Genomic DNA, 18,941 nt, shown 5'->3' with positions numbered 1-18,941 from the left:
TGAGCAGGCGAGCAGTTTGACGGGTCACTCGCTTATCTCGGACCATCAGGGGAGCCGAAACATAGAACTCGTGAACCGTGCAAAATTAATTTCATAATTCATATCTAAAGAATCCTCAGACTTGCCTGTGTAATAATATAACCGCGAGTGGACTATCGCTTGTGCAGATGGAAATTTATGGACCAGAATATGAATTATGAAAGATGTTGGTTCCAGTTTAGGGTTCCTCCCTAAACAGGGGATTGGTCTTTCACTTCAGAACCACCCCCTGCTGGGAAACTTTAAAACAGGCTGCCAAGCCTAAGGAAGCTAAGTTAAAGACGTCTCCCATTCTTAACATCAATATACCACCTGGGGAGACCTGTGCCTTTCGCTCTGAAACGTGATCTGCTTCCATCCAAGGCTTATTGGCAAGTAACTTAACCCTTTAACTTCTCCCTGTTATCTCTTTGCTGTGCTGTGCTGTGCTGTTTTCTATGTATATATATATCTTAGTTACATCTTCTCTGTAAATATTTTTATTGCACCTGTTTGACCCTTTTAGTAATAAATCTTTCTTCTGAAAGTGTTGAACTGTTTCTATAGCTCTTAATTGCAATTTACAAATCCCTGCCTTTAAAGAGATGGTACTGTTGGTTTAACTCTCTGTACAACCGGCCTGTGTCAATGACTGGGTTGTGCGGACGATTTTAATTATTATAGTGTTATAGCGACATTGCGAGTTTCCTCTTTCTCTGAACAAAAAGGAGGTGGTGGCAGTGTGAAGGGGTTAATTGCGTAATTAACCTGACCCAGTAACAATTGATTCAAGCTGCTGGCACTTCGATCGGTACCCATTAGCTGGAAAATCGTTGTGCAGGGTGTAGCTGGTTGTGGCATTGTTACGCACATCACATTGCGGTTTTAGATCTGCCAGTCCTTCGGTCACGAGTTTGGTGAGAAGGTCTGGGGTCTGACGCCATGATCGTGACAGAGGGCACTGTGATTGAGGAAAAGGGGGGGGGTAACTGCAAGGGGCACTGTAATGTAAAGGGGCACTGTAGTCATTACATTACCCCTTTAGAGTGCACTCCCCTTTATGTCAGTGCTGCTTTACATTACAGTGCAGAGGACTGACTCCATGAATATCCCATCACCAGCTGCCCCTGTGAACTCGGGTAGACTCTGCCCTCGCTCTACCGCATAGAATCCCACTCCCATACATTTTTAGGTTAAGCCAGAGAATATGTTCCTTTTTTTGTTCTCCTCTTTCGGCCTGTCAAGATGGTGTTCTCTTATCTTCATTGGTTTATTGATGGATGTCAGCTCCTGGATCTCTGGCAGGGTTGTGAGTGTTGAACAGCTGTTCCCAACTATCAGCTGGACAGTTACAGGATGATACAGCTATCAACCTATGGTATCCCAGCTATCAACAGAGTGGTATCCATGACACACAGAAGATGAGGATCAGCGTTCCCAGACATCTGTGGAGCATTGTAATGTCATACTCCCAACTCTCAGCAGGGTGGGGTCAGGAGAAGTCTGGATTTCCCAGAAAACAGGTGGGAGGGAAGTGTTCCCAGCCATCCGTGGGTCTGTTTGACTGAATGCCCAGTTAACAGGTGGTCCAGAGTGTGCCCGGCATGTATATTGATTGCTCTGCAGAAAAGGTTTAGGATGCATGAGTATGTGCAGTTTGAGGTCAGCCTAGATCACTTGACCAGATGCTGTGTGGACTATTAAAGAGTAACTCCACTTCTGGTAGAAAAAAAAACAAACAAATGGAGAGGACTATCCTCTCTGAGTGATCTATGTACATTACAGCAGCATTTTTATCACCTTTCGGAGTCATTTGCTAATTTTGTTTTACTGCAAGCCAGGCGGATGTGATGTCACACAGGAAGAATGCAGCCAACAGAAGGAATGGGCTATGCACTCTGAGCTAACTGCTCCTTCTACAGGCCTAACAGTGCAATATCTGACATGTCCTATTAACAGGGCTGGAGCATCAAGAGGACTAGAAAGCCCAGCGGACCATATAATTACAGAGTCCAGAACTCCACCGGATGGATTCCTGCAGGGCTAGGATCATGGCCACACTGATGGGATTTTTTTACACTTCCACACTGTGAGTTTTTTACCAGTTTGTGGCTTTTTAAAATATTTTTATACTGCACTTAGAAGGCACCTCTCCTCTCTTTCTCTTGTTATGCATACAGAGCTAGCTTACTCGGACAGCTGCCACCTAAAAAATAGCCACTATAGACTTTATTGGAACTTATGGACTGGTTACAATACACATTTGTGCGCTGACAATTTCTTTATTGTTGTCCCTCTATGCTATGACTGCTCTATGAAGGTTAGTAGCTGGAGGGGGAGTGCCTTCTTTACGTAAACTTTTACCTGGATTGTCAGTCCTTCTGTGGACCTCTTAAAGCTGTACACTACTTACCTTCTTGAATTTATTACTGCCACTTTGAGTCCAAGATGTGTGCTTATGGTTTTGAAATACAGATTTGTCACATCATCCTTGTAGTCAGCAATCACAAAAAGTTAAGGGGCATTTTTCATGTATTTTTCTGATTTATTTATTTTTTTCTTTCAGGTGTATTAAAAGCTGACTAATGGACTCTTGCCATTAAGCCCCTTCACATCAGCGTGCATCATGTGCACCCTGAACTGGACCTATGCAAAGATCCTCTACTCTTGCAATGTCCAGTATTTTCCTTCCATAATAAGTCAACTGGTCTTCTATCCTTCTCAGGCCAATTAACTCTCTTCAAACAATTCCTTAGAGGAATATGAGGATGTTCTATATGCAGGATTTTGTACCTCCTTTTGTAAGGATGCCTACAATGGGAGATTCTTCAGAGGTACCTGTGAGTTAGTAGAGGACTAAAAATGTCCAGTGCTGCACTGCAAGTATTTTAAACACCTCCAAAAGAGTGCATGGCAATTTTCCCTATGGTGTCTAAACTAGAAGCTCGTTCTTCAACTGTGGAGCAAAACTGTACTGATCACTGAATCTGTCCATTCAGAAAAGGAAGGGACTGGTAAATTACATATTTACCAGCCCCTTCCCTGCTCTCCATACTTCAGCAGATGGCAGGAGAGGGGAAGGGGGGGGGGAGCCAGCTGAGCTGTAGGGGAAAAGGGGGGCCTCAAATGGAGGGCATCAGTTCCTCTATATGCCGCTCCTCCTATCTAGGTGTACAGGGGAGCTGCACTGGCCCCCTGGAGCATGGGGTTGGGACACAATTTGCACCAGAGTTTTGAAATCATTGTTGTCCCCAGTGGCCAAACACGCCCTGGTTCCTGCTTTGTTCTGAGTTATCATAACCTAGTCCTTCTGTTTCTTAGATGATATCTTCTGTCATGGGGAAATACTCCTCCCTTGTTCATCTCTTTTCTGGGTATTTGTCTTGAGACAAAGATTAAAAGACAAAAAGACTAATCAAAGTTGGCTGTTTTTCTCCAAGCTGCTACCCATACTCCTGGAGGATTGTGCATTGTGTACTATCATGGTTTACAACAGGATTTGAGTAAAGCTTGTTCAATTTTGACTGCTTGATTTCTTTTATCTCAGTCTTCAGGTCTTATACGTTCTGGACTTCTATTGATCTTTAGCTCTCTTAGACTACGTTCACACTAGCCTTGTGTGCAGTCGGCAGAGAGGCGTTTGGGAAGCGTTTTTACCGCTTCCCAAACGCCTCTGCCAACTCTGCACATTACAGCACATGGTGCTGTTCTAACGGGAGCGTTTGCGTAGCGTCACGTTGCGTCGCGGCAAAACGGACGCCTCTGGACGAGTCAGGAGGCTTTGAAGCCTCCTATTCTCGTCTATGGTGCCGCTCCGCAAACGCCCGGCCGGCGTTTGCGGTGCGGTTGCGACGCGGTTGCGGGGCGTTTGCGGAGCGGTAACACCACTCAAACTGCATTATAGGCGTTTGTGGGGCGTTATTAACGCTCGGCAAACGCCTAGCAACCGCCGCTAAACCGCGCATGCGGCGTTTGCGGAGCGTTTGCCGAGCGGTAAAAACGCTCAGCAAACGCCGGACCAACGCTTGCCAAACGCTATAGGGGCGTTTGGCAAGCGTTGGCAAAACAGCCAAGTGTGAACGAGCCCTTACTGGGAAGATCTTAGCACTTCTGTCTCCAATGTCTCATGGATAAATTATTCCTTATTCATCCAATACCTTAATGGGGTGCAGCATCTAAGACTCAAGACCGAGCCAGGACTCCCTAAGGTTACAACTTGCTCTGGACTCAGTCCAGCTTGAACAAACATGAGCCATGAAGACAGCCTCACTAAGGGCTATCACATCAGCCATGAAGTTTGCCAAGATTAGAGCCTTAGGCTATGAGAGATGCTTTGGTCTTGTGCAGCTCCAGGTGGGATCACCTTCAGTCTAGTTTGAGTAATAACTCAGCTATGAAGACAGACTTTCTAAGGGCTATATCCTCAGCCAGGAAGTTTGTGTGGATCAGGTCATTAGGGATCACGTTCAATCCAGTTTGAGTAAAGGCTCAGTAATAAAGGCAGGCTCTCTAAAGGATTTTTCCTCAGCCAGGAAGTTTGCCACGATTGGGTCTTAAGCTATGAGGGACCCTTTTTATAGTGCTTTTCCTTATCTGGGTAGTATTTACTGTATACCTAAACTGGGATGGAATCCGAGATGGCTTCATCATCCTATGAGGATAAAAGGGCCACTAAGGATGGCTGGTTCCATGTCCTGGATATTGGAATACTTCAAGCTTGCTCACAAGGTACAGCTTTGTTTCTTTTTCAATTTCTCTAGCAGATCCAATGGGAAGACGATATCATCCAGAAGCATTGCAAGATGGTTCATGTCGGTAGGCCAGCTGTCTTTAAGGGCTAAAGGCTTGGTTCCTACAGAAGTGATGACAACACACTCAACCAAGAGTATGTAGACTTTGTGGTCTCCCTGTAACAGGGTGCCAGGAATAATTGTAGGGAGACAACATGGTCCTCTACTAAAGTTGTTCTGGTTTACTGTGGCGTGAAGCTAGCTTCCTTATCCTGTAACTTTTTTTGCCTTCAAGTTTTTGTTGCCGAAAAAAATTGACTCCTCACTGAGTGCTGATCTTGGATGGCAGACTGATCTGATCAAGGCAATAAACCCTAGGTTCACCCAGCTGCAGACAGCTGATGGTGAACATGAACCCAAGGCAAGGGACGTTGTTGTCAGGCAGATTGTCAGGGACAGGCTAAAGGTCGATGCTGGTGGAAGACAAACATCTTCAATAGACATGAACAAAGCATTATAACCAGGAAATAAAATAATAATAATAAAATAAATCAGACGAAAAGATACCAGGAATTTGATACTAGACTTTACCATGGTCATAATGAAGAAAAAAACTATAGTGACAATCAGAAACCTAAACAGACATACAAATCAATACTGTACTGGAGCAACCAGAAAAATGTCAGCAGAAACACGCTCTATCACTCTGCAGACGTGGTTCTGGCTGCGTCAACATAGTCATCAGAACTGTGCTGACACACAAGAAAAGTCCATAGACACACAGTTAGTACTGTCCTAACACACTATAAAAATAAAAGCAGATGAACAATCAGTGGAGCCATTCATCAAAGACGTACAAATCAAAAAATGGTAATCAGCAGTATTAATATAGCAGGAAAATATAGGGTAAGAAATGTGGATCCTTTGAAGATCAGCACCAGACTACATTCAAAGGATGATTTCAAACAAACATTTTTACAAATACTTTAACTTCAGACTTTTCTTAATCTAACCCACATAAAATGACCTATAATTTAAATAAAAAAACACCTCAGTAATTTATTTATATTAGTAAAATTATTATTACCAAAGACTTCTGGCTGATGACCCCAGCACAGCAAACAGTAGTTTTGCAGGTACAGGAAAAACATGTCTGTTTCTGAAGCCTGCATCTGCCTGGGAACGATGCCCTGCTTCATTACCCTGCATGGACAACAGTACACAGCAGAAGTGGGAGGACCTTACTAGGGAAGAACTGGATGACAGTATTTGTGGGCATTAAACATAATGATGAAGCCCTGCTTATGATACCTTTGCAGAGGGGAATCTTGCAGTTATTTGTTTATATGCTCTATATGAGCCTAGAAAGATTGGGGCAGGCAGAAGTGCAGGATTAAGCAGCAGTACTGCATCTAGTGTCTTTGGGGGTCTAGGTGGACTAACACAAAATCTGTTCTTTATATCAGTACTATCAAGATGAGTGAAATTTTCATCTGTGTCATTGTATGCTGTTTTATAACAGTATTGTATATGTTTTACTACACTATTAATAACCTGAGTGAAGTTCAATCAGCATTGTATGGTCTCTCAAACTCATAAAGCCAAAATATCCCATTCAAGATTAGCCTTTTCTCTAGATCTTACTGAATATGTCTTCATTCAGACTGACCCAAGCAGAACTGGAACATACAATACAGTTAGCAGCTCAACTATTGTCTTCGGCTGTATTTTGCTGGATAGAACGCCTGGTTCAGGGCAGGAGATGGGAGTTTTGCTTTAAATGATTTATTGTCAAAACAAATAAAATGCTTTAATGGCACTCTACTCACATGTGTCCCACTTAGGAATTACAAGGATTTTCCATATTATGGCAGTGGGGATCGAGGTAGCAGAACTAAAATTGAGAAAGGTGGCTTAGGGTTTTGGATCCATTTTTTTTTTAACCGGTTTGTTTTAACTTTTACAAGCAATTCCCAAAGTTAATGAGAAACATATCTGGGTTGTGGACATCTGTCTTATTATGAACTTCCTAACTGTATAGCAATACTTTCATTCTGTCATATGTTTTTCCTGTCTCTTGTGAGATTTTTATCATATGTCAAAAATATAACAGCCTTGCTTGTAAAGTGCACAATTATTATGCAAAAAGACCATCAACAATACAAACATGTTTTCAATCTTTAACTTACTTTTTGTCCTTGTTCACCCTTTACTCCCTTCTTTCCCTAAAATATAGAGAAAATAAATAAGAAAGTTAACAAAATCAAAACATCACAAAGTATATACTGTATTGTCATTTTCTGTACAATTCCTTGTACCTGAACTAGTGATGTACTTGGCTTATTTGGCACCTGGGGCTCATCATTTTGCCAATTCCTCCACTGGCGTCTGATTTTTCCAACAAATTCTAAACCTTTACAATAACATACAACGCCATCCTCATCTCTGCCCAAAGCTTCATCAGCAACCTAATCTCAAAATATTACCCATGCCATTCTCTCCGCTCTACCAAGACTTCTTATTCTCTAGCCCCCTCATTTCCATCAATCATGCTTGCCTCCAGGACTTCTCCAATGCTTCTCCCTTCCTCTGGAACTCCCTACCCCTTTCGGTGCAACTATGTCAGCCTTTAGGTAATCATTGGAAGCTTATCTCTCCATTAAAGCCTATCCCACCTCCACCTTAAAACTGTACTGTAATCCCTTACAATGAATGTCTTTTGTATCACTTGCCCCTCCTTTATAGATTGTAAGCACTCATGAGCAGGGCCCACCTAATTTTCCTGTATTGAATTGTATTGTAAATGTACTCTCTCCCTTTATTTTGTAAAGTGCTGCACAAACTGTTGGTGCTATATAAATCCATAATTTTTTGCTGACACCATGGTGTGCTATAGCAAAGGTATGTTGTTTTCTTACTTTATATGTGTGCTGAGGTAGCATTGAGAATAAACAGGGATGCACACGTACAGTATGTTATCATGCATTGTGGTAAGGTGCATTACAATTATGGAATTTTATTATACATTAAAGCAATGCACAGATGTCAATTCAACCTAATAAAACAAACAGATATAAAATCAATAAAACCGGTTTAAAAAAACAAACAGGCATGCATAACCTAGTAAAACCATACTGTACATATTTTATTGTTTTACTCCTTGCCCTGCATCTCACATGTGTCAACAATATCCTGCAGCAAGAAAGTGCCAAAAGAGCTGCAGGTAAAACACTATTTGCTATCCTCTTTTTTCAAGTTTGACAGTGAGACAATGTTTGACCCTGGGAGAAATTTACTAAAACTGGTCAGCTGTGTTAGAATTAGCTGTGCATGGTAGCCAATCAGCTTCTAAAGCTCTCCAGTTTTAGTAAATAATCCCCATACCTACCTTGCTTGTAGGGTATAATGCAAAATGTAAGTATCTTTGGGGGCTATTGCATACCTCCTATGCCTTTCTGAGATTGGAAACAGGGGCACCATCAAGGGTACCGTGAGCTGGTATCCTGTGAAACAGGTGTGAACAGAAATGTATGGACATGCACAGAGAACAGCAGGCAAAATATATAATCTATGATATAAATAATGTGGTTTATTAAGGAACAATGCCAGTATAACCATGCAGCAAGCATAAACCAAGAACCTAAGCCAGTAAATCTTAACTGCTTTAAGTCCATCTATAGTAGTAATACTGCTACAGGGCAGAATCTCTGCAAAATCACGTGTGTATATATACGTTATTCACGCTCCCGCCGTGATTGGTGTGCTGTGATTCGGTGTCCGAGAGATCAAGCAATACATTCAGGCCAGTGATGTTTTGGCCTGGATCTGCTGAGTGATCACTGCCCTATCAGACATCATCCTGTACCTGTGTTTACATTTACACAGGTGCAGGAAATGATGCAATTTTCTCTCCCTGGGCACATTCCGTCCCAGAGAAGAAAGCAGATCCATGTGAGTAAAAACAGCACGCGCGCGCGCACACACACACACAGTAAAATCACAGCTAGGTCACATTTAAGCCCCTGATTGCCCCCTGCCCCCCCAGTTAACCGCTTCACTGCCCTGTCAGCAGTGTCATTAGTACAGTGTACATATTTATTTTACTGCTCACTGTATTAGTGTCCCCGGCGACTTCAGGTAGCGTTAGCGTCCCTCCCAGATAGCATCAGATTGCCCGCCACTACATCAATCAACACATTTAAATTTTTGATTGCCAGGAACACGCTCACATACACAACAAACCTCCATTGCTAGTATAGCATCTGAACGGATCAATATCTTTGATCACGTCAGCACTATACCAGCGTTCACAATAGTATAGTGTTCCCAAAAACACAGCATTAGCGGAACAGTCCTGGAACCTGCCAGCACCTGCGTTTAGCCCATACGCTTAAACCACCCCTCCCCCTTCTCGCCCAGCAAGTTCAGTGTCAGTAGATCATGGTCACTTGATACATTGCACACAAAACAGCATTGTAAGCAGAATCTGGCCTGATCCCTGCTAGCACTTGCACGTAAATGCTTTTGATATGGTTCAAGCAGTCCCTGACAGCCAGGTGCTCTTTTTCCCATGACTCGCACTAGGTACCTATACATTTAGTGGCCAAAATGTCCAACGAAAGGTACTCCAGTGAAGAGCCCTACAGGATTTTAATAAGCAGATTTGAGAAATTAATTTTAAAGATGTTCGAATGAGGACGTTAATTTTATTCCTAGGTAGATAATTTGTGAGGATGTTGCCCAAGAGAAAGGAGAAATTGATGATATTCGCTTATGCAGGTTAGGTGATATCGCGATGGGTAACATGAAGGATTTTGCTTCATTTACTTCATATAGGGATAGTGAACTAAATTGCAAATGCCGTTATCGAGATGAGGGGGTTAGTTATAACGATTATGAGGTCGTCGGCATATAATCCTATTTTGTGCGTTACGTGTCCTATTTTGATACCTTTGATGTTAGGTTGTACATGGATTGCCTCTGCCAATGGTTCTATGCATAGAGCAAAGATCATGGGTGATAGGGGATACCCCTGTTTCGTGCTATTGAAATCTGAAATGGATCAGAAAGTATACCGGTTGACCATACTCTGGCACTGGGGCATGTACAGTATATAGAGCCATAATTGTTTTCCTAAAAGTTCCTGATAATACAAATTTTTCAAGAAACAATTGCAAGTATGGCCAATAGATCCTGTCAAATGCCTTCTCTGCATCTAATGAGATAAGCAGAGAAGACATCTGTGTATAATGAGCCCATTGAGCTAGATTTATGAATCTTTGTGTGCCATCTGGTGCTTGATGCCGATTGATAAAACCAACTTGGTCTGGATTAATTAATTTTGACTTTAGTGATTGAAGTCGGTTGGCTAATAGTTTGGCGTAGATCTTTGTGTCAGTATTCAGGAGCGATATAGGTCTGAAGTTGCCTGGTAATGTGGGAGGTTTACCTGGTTTTGGTAATGTAATAATAAGAGCTTCTAATGTTTCTTTTGGAATGGATTCCAATGTAGTTAGTTTGTTAACAAATTTACATAGATATTGGATGAGGGTCTGAGTGAATGTTTTATAATATTCGTTGGTGTAACCATCTGGTCCTGGTGATTTATAGAAAGGGAGATTGTGAATTACCTTATTAATTTCAGAGGTGGTGAAGGGTTGTAATAGTAAGTCTAGTTCTTCTGTGGAGATCTTAGGGAGTTGTAAGGATTCCAGAAAGGTACTGATTTGAGTGTTAAGAGGAGGATCAAATTCTTGGGAGTTTTTTTATATTATATAGTGGTGCGTAATATCTACTAAATGCATTGGCTATGTCCAGCAGATTCACAAGTTCTCCTTTTAGCCGGATTGTTTAGGTATGTAATTTTAGATTTGGATTGATATTTCTTGAATTGTTTTGCTAAATTAGGGGCTGCTCTGTTTGCCTGCGTATATGATATAAATTTTAGTTCTTTTAACCATAAAGTTATATTGCTCGATAAGGCAGAGCCTCAATTTCTCTCGTAAGGAGCGTAGTTGAGATACTATGGTCTGCTCTGGGTTTTGTTTGTGTTTTGATTCAAGGAGTTTAATTTGTGATATGTCTGTGATTTGTTTAGCTTTCCTCTTTTTCTTGTAAGCACCTAGTTTGATGAGTATTCCCCTTATGTATGCTTTATGTGTGTTCCATTAGACACAATCATCTATATCTACACTAGCATTGATTTAGAAATAGGAGAGTAATTCTTTATCTATTTGGGATTTATAAATGTGATTTGTGAGTAGGGCTGAACTTAGTTTCCATACAGAAAGATTGTTGGAGTATGGTGTCGTAAAGATTTACGAGGTAAGCGGGGCATGGTCTGACCATGTTATGGAACCAATTTCAGTTCTAGATACTTGTTGTAAGGATCTTTTATCCGTTAATAGTACATCAATCCGTGAATAGGATTTTGGTTAATGAGAGAAGTAAATGTAATCTTTTTCTCCTCCATGGAGACATCTCTATGCATCGTATAGATCTTCTGATTCTATAAAGGAAGACAGAGTAGGGGATTGTCTGCGTAATTTATTAGTAGAGTCTAGGTTTGTGTCGATTACTTCATTAAAGTCTCCTCAAATGACTAAAGCTCCTTGCCTGAATAGTTTAATTTTGGCCGATAGGTTTTTAAAAAAGGATTTATGTCCCTTGTTTGAGGCGTACACATTTACCAGTGTCATTAAAAAGTTATCAATTTTTGAAACCAAAATAATATATTTGCCACATGGGTCAGAAAATATTGAGTGAGTTTGTACAGCTACTTTGTCTTTTTATTGCAATCATTACCCCCTTATTTTTTTTATTAAATGCATTAGCATTTGCAAAAAAAGTATTGTGTGAATTTTCGATGTTTGCATATAGGTGGGTTGGCCTTATTAAAATGTGTCTCCTGTATGCACAGGATATCACATCTAGTTTTTAAGGATTCTCTCCACAGAGATGTGCGCTTGTTAGGGCTGTTTAGTCCCTTAAAATTAACCCCTTGGCGCCAGCGCCTCCCGGCCCTTTAAGGGTTTCAGAAGCCAGGAGGTGTGCGGGGGTTTTAGGGTCATGTGACCGCCATGATTCGCTGTCATGGTGGTCGCATGATCGAGAAAGGTCCCGATCGCAAGAGGAGATCGGGACCTTTCCGTGAGTACCGGACATGTGTGCTGGGAGCATGCAGGGCGCGCCCTCTCAGCACATGTTTTTCTTAATTGCACGTAAATGTGCGGCCGCTCGGCATCAAGGCCCAGACGCCAGGAGGCCGCACATTTGCGTGCGGCTGGTGCCAAGAGGTTAAAGGATGGTATGATGACAATTTTTGGGTTTTTTATTTTTGCTCTAAGGTAGCTAATGGAGTAATTAGATATTGTAGGTACCAAACACAGCACTGATCGTTCCCTCCCACATCTGTGAGGGTATTGGTTTTCTCAGATGTATCCATCAATATAAAGATTGATTGCATATCAATAGAAGGAGTATGTAATGAGCATTATAGTAAAATGGAAAAATAACAAGTAGAAGAAAACAACAACAAAATAGCATAGCAGACTCATTATTCGGTGGAGTGTATAATATACCTGAGATGTATAGGAGTCATCGCTTCCCTGCTAATGAAGGAGGTAGGCCATAAAGAGAACAAAGGAACCATTGTTCAAGTGGTTGGGATTGTATCCCATTCTGATGAAACTTTTGTATGTTTATGTTTGCGTATGTGTTGCTGTTCTGTCGGTTCAGAGATGTTCCAAGATGCCAGGACTTTTAGCCCATCATTGGGAGTCAAGATTGGAATTAGTTTTCTTTGATAGTTGACTAAGATTTTTGTGGGGCATCCCCATTGGTATCTTATTTTATGGCTTAGAAGTGCCGCTGTAATGCTTCTAAATTCTTTGCGTTTTTGTGCAGTGTAGGCTGATATATCTGCAAATATCGTAAATTTTTTGTATGGAGCTGGGATGGTTTTAACTTACCTCATAGACATCATGAGCGGTTCCTTGGAATGGAAAAATTGTATTCTGGCAATAATGTCTCTGGGGACGTCTGGTAGATGTTTAGGTTTCATCAATCTATGGGCTCTATCTATAATAAGCTCAGATGGTGACATAGCTTGTAGAAGTGTTTTTAGTAGTCTCCCTAAGTAAAGGGGTAGCTCAGATGGGGTAACTGAGATTCCCCTGAATTTTATGTTATTTCTCCTTAAACGATCCTTCATGTCAGCCATTTTTTCTTTAATTTTTATGATCTCTTGTGATTGTGCCTCGTACACATCTATCAAAGAATTATGTGCTACTACACATTCTTGACTTTTCCTTTCTGTTACATCAGTATGCTCTTCAGGATGGGTAACTTGTGTTTGGATGCGGTGTACTGATTTTTGAAGATCAGTTTGTATATTTTTACGTAGGGATAATAGCATTTGTGTGACATAAATGTACAGATTTGAGTAGCTGAGATGTGAACAGTAGCAATATGTAATCGTAAATTTAGTTTCATTTCTTGTTATTAAAGAAATATTTAGTCATATATTTAGTGAGAGTCATATGGTCACCAATTAGCATCTGAAAGAGACAGAGCTTCCTCTGGAAGGAGGTGACACCTACATGCCAATAAGATTTGTCACCTTCTGGGAAACCTGGAAGGAAAGGGCTCTAGACAGGTTGGCTTCATGACACAGTGGGAGACCAGAGCTTTGAAGTATATCAATAGATCAAAGGAATATGTTTCATCTCTCATAAAAGCTAAAATATTAGTTGCAGAGAGATGAAAATACTTTCTTCTGATTGGACACTCTGTAGGCTATATCTGCATGTAAAACGGTATTTGTAGCCCATGTAGAATCCCAGCGAAATGCAGAAAATGGTTATATTGCGCCTGATGGCGACAGCTAAACAGTGATTGGTACTGTCGTGATCGGACTGATGCGCTGATGTCAGAAATTCAATCCCTGACTTGGTGATTCAAGCCGTTCCTTGTCCAATTGACTTTGGGCATTTCAGGACCCAGAGCGTCCTGTGGGCTGGTACAGGAACACCCTCCAGAGTCAATTGGCCAAGGACTAATATCCAGCCTATGTCCATATTCCCATAAATTGAGGACCTGGGATATGGACGTAGTGATTCGTATGGAGCCCGTCTTATTGACTGATGGATCGCGGACTTTCTCTGGACTTGCTCCAGTCACAGGATAAATCTTGGCAAAAGTTTTATTTCTGTTTTTTATTCCCTTTTATTTTATAATGAATAGTCAATTGTGTGTCTTCTTGTATTTTCTGTATCTTTTTATACTTTGTACATATTTTATGCACTGCCCACTTTGGGATATTAAATCATAAAATTAATTGACTTCTGGGTACTTAAGCAGGCTCATATCTCCGGAGAGATTAGATTGTATTGTATTTTAGTGTCTTTATATGCTCGGTCAAGTTCATTGCCAATCTGTATGCAATTGCACTGCATGTTGGCAGATTGTGTGCAGATTGTAAGGGTGACAGGTCTGCCAGACAGAGATCTGTGTGTGTGTTGTGTCCCAGCAGACCGTTCTGCAGATAAACTGTTGGGTGGTGGCAAGCTACCATTTGTGGTGTGTCTGGTGTGGGGGTGTGTGGACAGTGGAAGAGTGATTAACACTGGGGTTCCAGTTTGGAGGATAGCTGAAGGAACCCTAGAAGGGTGTGCAATTGCTAGGCTGCTCCTCAACTCTAATTAGTGAACCAGATTGTATGTAAGATTTGTATCTACCTGTGTGTGTGTGGTCAGCCAGCTGGATTGGAGTGGAGTCTCCCTCTAGTGGTGGCCAGAGGTAGAGCGGGCTGTGAAAGTGTATTACTGCTGGTTTTATATATTCAAAGTTAAGTCCCCCGTATTCCCTCTTACCCCAAGTCACGGCCGCACGTGCGCGCCTCTATTAGCTAGTCGCTGTGGGCGTGGCGTGTGGGTGGACCGTGACAATTTGCTTCATTGAAAAGCTGTGATAGGGGTGTCTGAAGCTGGCAGCCCTGCCATTAAGTGTATAGGTTCAGTCAATTCTAGTGTCTCATCAGAAATGTGTGTTGCTTTCTTTTTACTTACTGGAACCTTTGTACATGGTGAGAGTAGAGGTGATGAAGCTGGTCTTTTACATATGTCTTTCACTGGAGAGATAGGATCAGCTATGTCTGTGTCAGAGGCTGATGGGGACAGTGAAGTGTCCTCCTGCTGCAGCTCTGACAGCTCTTATGTTCCGGAGTCGGTGCCATCTTGCCTGGATGTTGTGTGAGGCTGGGATAAAAACTCTGTCTCTTGGGGATTTTTTTCCCCTTAGTCATCTCGGGTGAGGAGCGGTGAGTAATTGCGGTGTGTGACACGGCTGTCACTGATGCCAGTAGTCGCTGAGGGTTGCTGATTTAGCAGGGTGAGAGAGGAGCTCCTGTCTCAGGCAGCCATCATCCAGTGTGGCTTGGACACTCCCCCTACCAGGCACTTTTATCCCCTTCCTGCCCAGATCATTTTCAGCTTTCAGCGCTCTCATACTTTGAATGACAATTGTGCGGTCATGCAACGCTGTACCCAAACTAAATTTTTATAATTTTTTTGGGACAGATAGAACTTTGTTTTGGTGGTATTTAATCACTGATGGGGTTTTTTATTTTTTGCTAAACAAACTAAAAAAGACCAAAAATTTTGAAAAAAAAAAGTTTTTCTTAGTTTCTGTTATAAAATTTTGTAAATAAGTAATTTTTCTCCTTAACTGCACTGATGGGCACTGATGAGGAGTCACTGATGAGGCTGCACTGATAGGTGGCACCGATGGGCAATGTTTGATGGTACTGATGGCCACCACTTATGGGCACTGTTAGGCAGCACTGTTCCGTGGCACTAATGGGCAGCACTGATGGGTGGTACTGATGGACACTGATTCAACTGATGGACACTGATTGTCAGCAGTGATGGGCACTGATTGCCAGTACAGATGGGCACTATTGGCTGCACTGATGGGGCTATACTGATCACCAGGACACTGATGATCAGTGCCCTTATGATCAGTGTAGATGTCCCCTGCGAAATGCCGCCTACCAGCTCTCCTTTCCTCACGCGCTGTCAGTGTGAGGAGAGGACTGCTGATAACCGGCTTTTCCTATTTACCTGGTGATCAGCTGTGATTGGACACAGCTGGTCACAAGGTAAAAGCAACTGTGATTGGCTCGTTTCTTAGTCATGTGATCAGCGGAAGGACACAGTGATCAGATTACATGCAGTGTGCACCGCAGGGACGTCCTCCCAGAACTAGCCAACCGCGCTGTAACTGTCTTTTGGTTATGGCACGGTTGGGAACTAGTTAAAAGAGTTTAAAGCAAAGTTCCCATCTCAAAAAAAAGAAAAGTCAGCAGGTAGAAATACTGTAGCTGCTGACCTTTAATATAAAGACACTTACATGTCCAGGTGTCCGGCGATGTCCGCACCCAAGCCTGTTTTCTAAATCAGCTTCAGATGCAAGCGCCGGTATCTTAACTAAGGGAAACCGGCATGTGACTGATCCTGCGGTCTTCTGGGACCTATGATTTGAAGCCAGAAGTGGGAGAGGGTACCTGTCAAAACCAGGTACCTGCTCCCCCCTTCCCCCAAATAGTGCCAAATGTGGCAATGGGGGGAGGGGGGAAGAGGATGCCAGCAAGCAGGACTACCCCTTTTGGGTGGAGTTCCACTTTAAACTCTAAAGTTATTAGTTATCTCACTTGTTGTACAGGTTAAGTAAATGCATTAGTAATAATGTACTGGCAATGTAATTTGTGTCGCAACAATAAGTGTATCCAGCTATTCAAGTCTAGCTATAATTTTAATTGGAGAAGGGTTAATGCCCATTGGGTATAAATCCAGTAACAAACATGGCGGAAAACTAGCTTCCTGAAAACGACCAATCAGGTTGCAGCGAGTTGAGGCTTGGTGATGCAAATTCCACCAACATCACTTCTGGGCATTGTAACGCACTGCACTTCTGGTATCTGAGTGGGTAGCGGCCATCTTTCCTCCAGTACACAAAGCTGTTTACACCAGGTGCTGGTTTTAAAAGGCACTGAAACATGTGAGTGTATATTTATGTCTTTTATCAAATAAACTTATTGGAGTAAGATCTACTGTTATCCTTCCCTTTGAGTGGATGCTTCTTGTATGCTGCATGTCTTCTGGAAAATGAAGCAGTGTTGATCATATGGGGGAATGCTCCACAGGCGCTATTGACCATACTAGAGATAATTGGTCACCTGCATATGATGTGTGATAGTCCATGTGGAGCACCAACAGCACTGTCAAGTGAAGCACGATGCTATGTTTATAAGAGCACTGGCACTTTTTCTACATTGGGACTTTAAATGAACTATAGTTTTTTTAGTTACAATTTATGGAGTTAATATTTAAGTGTTTGTGATGTGCACAGTTTGCATATTTTTTTTAAGTAACAGAGGCTGTACAGAAGGGCACTATAAAATACAATTTCAGGGCTGTGCATTATCCCAGTCCACTACTGGAGACTCTTCAAAAACCTGTTAGTGTGGTCTATCGGGTATAAGTTTTCACTACTTTCTGCTTCCCATAATGCAGTGCTTGATGCCTGAACAGCCAATTGCTGGGCCTGATCAGCATCATGTTGGGGATGGGGGTAAGAAGTGTACTCTTAAGCCAGGTACACATGTTCCTGCTGAACCGTCCAAATTTCTATACGTGTACCCTTGTCAGTTGAACAGAATCCAGTCATTAGAACACAATAGCATGGTGAGGATGCAGGGATCTTTCAGTTCTTTTTCATTCAGCCCACTGGGTGAACAAGAAAAACTGTGTGTGTATACCTGGCTTTAGTCCTATATTCATATTATCTTTCATTAAAGCAATGTATTAAGGTAAAAAAAAACCTTTGAGCCATGGCTTTTCCCAGCCCCTAAACACTTACAGTACCTGAGCCTGATCTCAATAAAATGCTATGTCCATCTGAAGCAGCTCTTCTCCTATCTCTCTCTACTCACAAGAGACTAAGCAGCAGCAGCAGCCATTGGCTCCTGCTGCTGTCAGTCAAATCGTATAAGGAGTAAGCAGGGGGCAGGACCAAGCCGTGTATAGATGCACACTGTCTGGCTCTGGATTGAACCTGCACATGTGGCTTGCTATGGGGGCACTTGGAGAAGAGGGGGAACCAAGATCGCCTGTGAGGGATTCCAGAAGAGGAAGTTAGGGGCCACTCTGTTCAAAACCACACAAAGTGATTTTAAAGGGTTTTTTTAAATAACAATATGTCATACTTGCCTGCTGTAAGTTATTTGTGTAGGAATGTTTGATAACTAAAAGTGTGATACACCTGCTGCTGCTGCATATACAGTATGTGTGTTCCCACACTTGAACCAGATAAAAAAAATAAAATGATGTGATGCAGGGCTGCTGAAACTATAACAGATACTGTGCTACAACAAATATACCTCTAAGCATCAACTTGTTTATGGGAAACTCATTTCAGATGCAATACAATGCACAAAACAGGGGCGGACTGACTATTCGAACACTCGGGCACTGCCCGAGGGCCCAGGGTCAGTAGGAGGCCCCATGAAATGCCCCTGGTACCTTTTTATAGGCTTTTTTGGGTGTGCTTTGAGAGTGGGAAAAGACACAGGGGCTTCATGATCCCCTATTGCCCAGGGGCCCCATGAGTTGTCAGTCCACCTCTGGCACAAAATATAAACAAAATGTATATATACATAAATACAACAGTGAAAACAATACAACTAATATTCAGTGATATTTTCCAAAAACTGTACCTAGTCCATAAGCTTCATAGTGACATAGACCTAATATATAACAGTCCCGTGATGTGATCAGTTCACCAAAAGTAAATTCCCACTGTGAGAATCCACTTCACACAATTTGTGCCACCTCTGTGTTCACAGAACTCTCACCTTAAAAAAGATGTGATATAACATGAATATCATAATCCATTCATCTTTCAGCAATATCCCAATCCTCCTACTCCTCCATGCCACTAGGGACTCTCCACCTGGATTTCCTATTGACTCCAGTCATATGTGGGGTGAGATGCCTTTTAAGGCTCTTGCCCATGTGTGGGAAAGATACCAAAAAGTAATTTATGGTGTAGTATTATCACTCTTATGGTGTACCATTATCAACATGCTGTGAGCAAAGAGGTGGCACAAATTGTGTGGAGTCTCACAGTGGGAAT

General features: G+C 42.1%; 1 protein-coding gene across 3 annotated transcripts in view; it reads right to left on the bottom strand.

Annotated features, from left to right (window-relative positions):
* COL15A1 (collagen type XV alpha 1 chain) overlaps window positions 1-18,941 on the bottom strand; it is a 1,471,644-nt gene that overhangs the window by 602,835 nt on the left and 849,868 nt on the right. For all 3 annotated transcript variants that reach the window (XM_089690361.1, XM_089690362.1, XM_089690363.1), the window contains one exon: window positions 6,938-6,973. In XM_089690361.1, coding sequence (XP_089546487.1) covers window positions 6,938-6,973 — 36 coding nt within the window. The remainder of the gene's footprint in view (window positions 1-6,937; window positions 6,974-18,941) is intronic.

This window comes from Staurois parvus, unplaced genomic scaffold, assembly GCF_062004578.1.
Source record: "Staurois parvus isolate SC_StPar_1 unplaced genomic scaffold, SC_StPar_1.0 ptg000527l, whole genome shotgun sequence".
Taxonomy (NCBI): Eukaryota; Metazoa; Chordata; class Amphibia; order Anura; family Ranidae; genus Staurois; species Staurois parvus.
The sequence above is the reverse complement of the archived record's forward strand: the minus strand, read 5'-3'. Positions and strand labels throughout refer to the sequence as shown.